This window comes from Suricata suricatta, chromosome 10 (genome assembly GCF_006229205.1).
Source record: "Suricata suricatta isolate VVHF042 chromosome 10, meerkat_22Aug2017_6uvM2_HiC, whole genome shotgun sequence".
In the NCBI taxonomy this organism is placed as follows: domain Eukaryota; kingdom Metazoa; phylum Chordata; class Mammalia; order Carnivora; family Herpestidae; genus Suricata; species Suricata suricatta.
In genome coordinates, this window is record NC_043709.1 from 23,234,376 (window position 1) to 23,242,752 (window position 8,377).

An 8,377-nucleotide genomic window follows, 5' to 3' on the forward strand; every position below is an offset into this window, starting at 1 on the left:
ACATTCTAGATGAAGGAAGGCATGTAAGTAATGGAACAGTGGATATTCAAGGAACATAAACATCTGATACAATCTTTACTATGGGTGTGTATAGAAAGCATGGTGGTAAGAGTGATGAGAGATAAGGCTGGAGAGGTGAACTTATAACAGGACATGTAAAAGTAAGGAATTTGAATTTTATTACATAGAAAACTGACAGGCACTGGACTGAGAAAATAATGATCCAATTGCTTCAAAAAGATAATTCTGTCTATAGTTTAAAGGTGAGCTGGACTGAAAAAGAGACAAGAGAAAGAGAAATCAGCTCAGAGATTATTCAAACTGTTTGGGCAGGAAGTAATCATGGCTAGAAGTGTGCCAGCTTCAGTAGGATCATAAAGGATGGAGGGGAAGTAGGATACCAGCACTGATCAGGGAATACTTTCCTGTGAGGAATCTCTCAGGCTCTTCATCCACTTTAAGAATGAGGGCATACTCTTCCATCTCCACACTTACACTCCTCTTATTTATCTATATTTCTATATTTTTAATTGAGTTCTCAGGACTGGTTAAAGTATGTTCCCTTCCTGTAGGAAAGGTTTCAATAACAGCCATGATGAGTTACTGTCATGATTCCATCAAGAGCTATCAGCAAAATGAGACCGTGTACGTCACTAATCATCTCACACAACAGATGAAGACAGCAATGTTACCTGATAAATACATGCCTTCCACTACCTGTCTCAACATTTATCAAGAGTAATTTCACCTCAACAACATCCTATTTCTTCGGCATTATTTTCAGTAAACCACATACACACATCAGAAGTTGGCTGATTGGATATCTGGCTGTGGGAGACCTCACATGACCTTGCTACCACAGAAGTGAAGTCCGGAGCTCATCAGCCCAGCCACACAGCAACCAGAGGTGTGCTGCATGTGGTTGGCAGGGGGCTGGGAAGGTACAGAGTGACCCTTGTTCAATCTTTACCATTTCTCCCTTAAAAAGGAGCATTGGTTGATTCTCTGGAAAATGGTTTCCTGAGTTACTTCAGAAACAACTGTGCCAACTCTTTGACTTAGTTGTAATCCTCATCTTCTCTCACCTACTATATGGAAAAAACTTCCTAAATTGTTTTCCATCCTCCAAACTCTTGCTTCCCTCGTCCCTCCTTCACATGCCACCAGCTTATGTCAGCTGATCCCAGGGTGGATCATGAGATGCTCCCATTCCCTCTCCCACCCCCACACCCAGCCCTGCCTTTTCACTGCCCTTGTCTAAAGAACAAAGTTCACTCACCATTTATTCATCCAGCACCTACATATGCATCCTAAGTGTCAGGAAGTAGTAATGACAGAAAGTGGAACAAGACAGAAAGAGAGCCCTTAAGGAGCCAATGGATGGTCTAGTGGGAAGAAAAGAAGAGACAGACTCTTACAGCACCATGTGGTGAATCATAGAGGAGGAAGCACTTAATTCCACCCAACTCTTCAGCCCCATCTCCCGCTACATTCACCCTGTTCTCCCATCAAAACAGGCATCTCATCGTCCCTTGAATATAGCATTCAGTTCCATAACTTCACACCCCTTCTCTTGCTGTATCCTCAGTCTGCAATGAGTGCCCTCACAGGTCTTCAACTATAAACTTCCCAAGCAAGTACTGGAAAGGCATTATGTGTCAGGCACTGGACTAAATATCAGAGATAAAATGATGAATAAGACTCCCAGGCAAAGGAATTCACAGTAAAGAGAGAGGAAGAGACATGTAAACAGATAACTTTTAAAATAATACAGAACAGTACAGGGTATTTTGGGTATTTTGTTGGAAGTTTGCATGTGGATGTCAGAGAGATACTAAAGAACATGACAGTTGGGAAAAAGATTTAAAAGAAGTTTTGCCTTGTGTTATAAATGAATTCCCTCTTGAATGTTCTTATGACAGACTCCATAACGATTTAGATTATTTTCGATGGTTTTGAACAGCAGATTGATGTTTCTTGGAATGACACATTTTGCTAAAAGAGGACCACTCGATGGCCGGACTCATTATGCATGACATCTGGGTAACTACAGCCGTACTCATACAATGATTAAGTTCCTCCATGACAAAGACCTAATTGTACTGATTTCTGTACGTCCTTATCTCCTCCCCAAGCCTGGAAAGATTTTGTAAATAACAGTTCCTCAAAAAGAATTTGTTAATGGATGCTAATGTTCAATTTTATTTTGTCCTTTGTTTTCATAGTACTTTGATATTTGGGATATGTTGACTATATACTAATTTTAATTGCCTTGTACAATCCAGGCATCCTATAAATGTTTGCTGAACAAACCTTAGGTGAACTGGTAAACACATTTCAGGCTTTTCATATCAGTATGCTATCATTCCAAATAAGAGATTTTTCTTTTAAAATCAGGATGGTGTGCATCTTTCATATGCTTTAAAGTCCCTGGTAAGCTCTGAAGATACCCCTAAAGCTATGAATGACAGGTTAAAATAACTTAGTCATTCTGAGCCAGCTTTGTTCATTTTAGAAGGACGTACATGGTTTTCAAGCCAGAAGTGATTAGAACACCTGTTCTGTAGCCCTCTCGATACATCTTAAATTAATATATGTTCTGAATTTCTTAGCTTATTTCAGACCATAGGCTTTGTGGGGGAGGGGTAAGAAAGGGGAGGGAATAAGAAAGAGAATAAGATTCATTATCCCCCATATCAACGAAAGGTACATTTTCGGATATCTTCTATTTAATAACCCACCAAAAATCTATACTCTGATAGAAATAAATTAATAGACTATAGAGGTTATAAAATTCTGTCCAACTTCAGACCAGAATTGATCTCTTCAAGTGTCCTAGTTAACTTCTAATTAGTGCCAAATGAAGGTTGTCATGACAACGAACTGGCAGATTTAGTCAATGGGATTTGTTAGAATACAGAATATAGTTGCCTTTTTTTGTTAAGTGCCAGTTAGCATACTGGGGAAAAAAAGAAAACTTTATATGTTTCTTCTATTTCTCAACTTTTCAAGTGTTCTGAACTAATCTGTTTGCAGTTCATCTAAACAGAGATTTGTTTGTCTTCCATTTGATGACATTCTCTCATATATAGAAGCTACAGAACCAAAACACATTTAACAATACCTTCCTTAAAGCTGAAGAAACCTTTTCTAAATTGAAGAACAAGACAAACTCCAAGATACAGAGAAGAACATCATGACTGGAAGTAGTCTGTTTTACTCAAGGACTGATGCACTCACATATACCATTCTAGTCAGGACATGAAAGCAAGCCACAGACTCTGGTTAAAACAAAGTAGGGCCTCTGGATTCCTCCCTCTCCTATGTTCAAAGGCTCTCTCTTATCCCCATTTATTTGATATTTGCTTATATTCAAGTCACCCTCTTGACTGAGATGCCAGGCTCATTGTGATAAATTTGATTCCCACATCAGACACCAGGGAAATTCTGGTGACTCACCTTCCAATCAAGGGGTGTGGCTCTCCATCTCAGAGCACAATTTTAGTGAGCCGATCAGTTTTAGAGATGAGAGGAACAATAGTCCCAGATGAGGGTAAGTGATTGACCCTAGGTAGTCAAACTGAGTGGCAAAGCACCACCTAGACCCTGTGATCTTATGGGTGCTCACCCTCCTGCCTCGGACAATAGAAGGCGCAAAGACAAATGGATTCAGGAGAAAATAATCATTTTTCATATATGAACTATATGGAAGTGAACTCAGGGACAATTTCAGCAAAGAATATTCTAGACTATGACTCAAGACAGCAATCTGATATGTTTGGACTATGACCAAAAAACTAAGTGACCAAATTAAGTGATCTACAAAAGAAGTGCAAAAATGACATGAGAGTGGAGTTCTTCCTGAAAACAGACATAAAAGGGTAACCATGCACTTTATGAAAAAAAAATACAAATGTTAGAAAAGCTGCTCAACATCACTCATCATCAGGAAAAGACAAATGGAAACCACAATGGGATACCACCTCACACCTGTCAGAATGGCTAAGATTAACAACTCAGGCAACAACAGGTGTTGGGTTGGATGCAGAGAAAGGGGAAGCCTCGTGCCCTATTGGTGGGAATTCAAACTGGTGCAGCCACTCTGGAAAACAGTATGGAGTTTCCTCAAAAAGTTAAAAATAGAACTACCCCACAACCCAGCAATTGCATTATGAGGTATTTATTCAAAGGATACAAAAATACTGATTTGAAAAGGTACATGCTACTCAGTGTTTATAGCAGCACTATCAACAATACCCAAATTAGGAAAAGAGCCCAAATGTTCCTCGACTGATAAATGGATAAAGAAGAGGTGACATATATATATATATATATATATATATATATATATATATATATATATGATTCTGTGTCCCCCCCGTCTCTGCCTCTCCTCTACTCGTGTTCTGTCTTGCTGTGTCTCTCAAAAATAAATGTGAAAAAAAAATTTTTTTAAAAGGAAACAAAACAGATAAACATAGGGGTAGGGGGACAAAAAGAGAGTGGAGCAAACCATAAGAGACTCTGAACTATAGAGAACAAACTGAGGGTCACTGGAGGGAAGATGGGGGAATGGGCTGGGCATTAAGGAGGGCACTTGTTACGAGCACTGGGTGTTCTATGTAAGTGATAAATCAAAGTGATAAAAATTCTACACTATATGTTAACCAACTAGAATTTAAATGAAATCTTGGAAAAAAGAAAATATGTATGATATTATTATTTTATAATATGTGTAATCTTATGGGTTTGAGATGTCTGATCTATCAGCTTTATTATAAGTGCTCAGTATATAGGTAATATCAAGAAACATATGGTATTTCATACTGTAACCTAGAAAGACACTGAAAAGATACCGGGATGTGCAACCCAAAATCTAAGACATCAGTTCTACAATAAATCAAGGCACAGAGCAGAGGAAAGGCAAGTGTGGGAAAGTGGCATTTTGTGAAGGCAAACCATTCTTGATGAATCCTCTTACAGCCGGGCCTGTTGCTCTCACAATAATGAAAAATGAATTCACTCACTCTACTGGTAAGTCAGACTGAAAATGCCAATAAGTATCCTCTGAGAATCAGAAGAGTCTCCAATTTTTATGCTTTCACCTGAATGTATAGATGAGGAAATAAAGAGCCAAACCTGAAACTAATGTAACATTGTGTGTCAACTAGACTTCAACAAAAAAAGGGGGAAAAAGGTTAGGATGGTGAAAAAAAAATGGAAGAAAAAATAGAAATAAGACAAAAAAGAGTTATACTAATGCTTCTCTTTAAGAGTTAAAAATGTTTTGGGGCCCTTACGAGGCTTAGTCAGCTAAGAGTCTGATTTCAGGTCAGATCATGATCTCATAGTTTGTGAGTTCCAGCCCCGTGATGGGCTCTGTGCTGACAGCTCAAGGCCTGGAGCCTGCTTTGGATTCTGTGTCTCCCTCTCTCTCTGCCCGCCCTCCCCTGCTCGCATTCCCCGTCTCTCTCTCTGAAAAAATAAAATAAACATTGAAAATTTTAAATGTTTAATTATTGTAATTGAATATTAAACTAGCAAAAAGTGATTTAAGAAACAAGATAGAGTAGATCAAAAATGAGGAAAAGATCCTAAAAGCTTACAGAGAGGAAAAACAGAGCTGGGCCCCAACTGGCTGGGAATTCAACCAGGAAAGCAGCAAAAGGAGGCTCCAGATTTAGAGGTCTGTTGCAGGCACTGGGGGCAAACAGTCCTCAACTAGAGCAGAAAGATGGGAGCTTTCAAGAAGAAAAAAAGGAATTGAGAGATTATTTGACAAGCATGAACAACTGGGTAAAAATCTATGGATGAACATATGAAAATTCTGATGTAATGACCAGGAGAAAGTTAAGGAGGGGCGCCTGGGTGGCTCAGGCAGTTAAGTGTCCAACTTCAGCTCAGGTCATGATCTCACAGTTCTTGGGTTTGGGCCTGTGTCGGACTCTGTGCTGACAGCTCAGAGCCTGGAGCCTGCTTCAGATTCTGTGTTTCCTTCTCTCTCTGACCCTCCCCTGCTTCTCTGCGTCTCTCATAAATAAATAAATAAATAAATAGATAGATAGATAACATTAAAAAAAAGAAAGTTAAGGGGAAAAAAGATAAGAAAAATCAAAGCTTATACAAGAAAGGAAAATAACCATAGTATTTGACTTGGCTGTGAACATTGTTTCTAGAGGCATGATAATGTAAACAATGAATAACAACTTAACCAATATCTGTGATATAAAAATACCTGGGAAAGGGGGAAAGGAGAAGTTGGGGAGAAGTATAAGTGAAATAAACCCTTACATACCCTTTTATTATATATATATTCAATAGATATGATCTCAAGTTGATACATAAAAGTAAAAAGAATAATTATTTGTAGCAGCACTATTCATCAATATTTCTGGTTCTCCTCCTTCTAAGCCCATAGGATGTGACTTCCTTGGTCAATGAGATATTAGTGGAAGTGATATGATGGAAACCTTAAGAGCCAGTGTGTGGTTTGTCCCATTTCTTCCCTCCTGCTAATGTGACTGGTGATATTTCACGTGATGAATGCACTCCCAGCCTGGATGCTGGCCTGAGGGGACATGGAACAGGGCCCCAGTCAACGCACTTGGATTTGAAGGCTGTTTGTTACCTCATTTTTCATGACTGACACTGCATATTACTATCCACATGGAAGCAAGTCACAAGAGAAACAGCTGAAAGAGCTGGTCATGGCTGCCTCTGCCGAGCAGGACTGCAGAGTGAGAAGAGGTTGGGGAGGAGATTGTCCCTTTTCGGTAAGTCTTGGAGGGCTATCTGGTTTTTAAAATGGCCACAATAACTACAGAATCTATGCTCAAGTAATAAATGAGATTAATGTGCAAGTGGAAATCCAAAGGACAAGTGATTAGGGAGGAACAAATATGTCCCTGCTCTCCTCGTTTCCATAGGGCATAGGAATTGCCACTCCACCCCTGAAGGAGGAACACCTCTGGCTTCTTTAGACTTGTAAGTAATTTACTGTCAGGAAAGTGGAGTGACTTAACTGATTGGTAAGTTTGGGAAAAGCAAAATAACACGCTTGGCTCAGCCTCTCCTGGGCAATCTTCCTTTGTATTTTTGGAGGGACCCTGTCTAGACTGTTGGTCTCTGCTCCTTCCTGCAGTGAGCCTGGCGGGGGCAGAAGGGGACTGGGGAATCCTGTGGTTACACAGGTGTGACGAGGCGGGCAAGTCTGACTCATTCAGGGGTGAGGTACTAAGCTCATTTGGTTACAGTCCTAAAGCAATATTTGACAATCGATCACCTCTATCAGTTAATAATGCTGAGATTTTGATTTCCACTGTGCATCTGCTGTTTCCCATTCCTCAATGGGTTCAGAACTCAGAAAGTGTAGAAGAGAAATGACCTGAAATGACCCTCTTCTCCAAACGTATCCATCAATCATCACAAAAACCACCCAACTGCGTGATCAAATTAATAATACACCATTAAGATAATGCCTTTTTTGTTGTTGTTCAAAAAATATATACATGCAGAGAGAAAGTCTGAAAGATGTTTTTCTTTACACATTTCATGAGTAATAAAAATGTTCAAATGGTAGACTTAAGAATAAAGAGAAAAGAATAATATAAAGTTGCAGAGCATTGTTTCTTGGGATTCACAGTGATATCTGAATGATTTCTGTAGATTGCCTTTGCTTTCTTTCACCATCAGATTCTTATAATTGGTATGTTTAGAAAAGCTTTGAAGGAACCTATGTGTCCAAAAAAAGCTAAATCATATCTGATACTCTAAATAGGGAAATTGAGAAAGAAGAACCACAAAGTTCAAGGTTAGTTACATAGTTATGCGTTGATGAAGTAAAAAAAAGTCACTTAAATAATTATGTAAATGACATCTATGCCACAACAGCAATGCTATTTTCCATTATTTAATAACTTACTTCCATTTCCTTATCAATTGATTTCTCTTCCATTTCTTGCATTTCAGATACATTTTCATCCGAAGTAATTTCAGGAGTTGTTGGCAATGATATTTCAGCTATTTGCGTAAGATTAGATAGTTTCTCATGAATTGAAATAACTCTAAAAATAACAGATGCACATGTATTTTACTTGAAAAGTTAAGAAAGGCATTTGTTTATTCCCAGAATCAGTAATATGTGTAAAGTAAGTCCTCAGGTATTTAACACTTGGGTTTCTGGCATTCCCAAACATCATTCATTCAGTCATTCCTTCATTCAAGAAACATGAGCAAAGAGACACAGTTCTAACCCGTATAATATTTATGATCTAGTTATATGCTCAGAGAGATAAAAAATGACAAACTGGCAAAGACACAATGACAGAAATGCACACATCCAAAATACTTCTTAAAATGAAAATAAAGAAAATAAACA

General features: G+C 38.6%; 1 protein-coding gene across 2 annotated transcripts in view; it reads right to left on the bottom strand.

The window, feature by feature from the left end:
• Positions 1-8,377, bottom strand: part of CFAP54 (cilia and flagella associated protein 54) — a 279,565-nt gene that overhangs the window by 23,163 nt on the left and 248,025 nt on the right. For both annotated transcript variants that reach the window (XM_029955764.1, XM_029955763.1), the window contains one exon: positions 7,922-8,063. In XM_029955764.1, the coding sequence (XP_029811624.1) occupies positions 7,922-8,063 (142 nt within the window). The remainder of the gene's footprint in view (positions 1-7,921; positions 8,064-8,377) is intronic.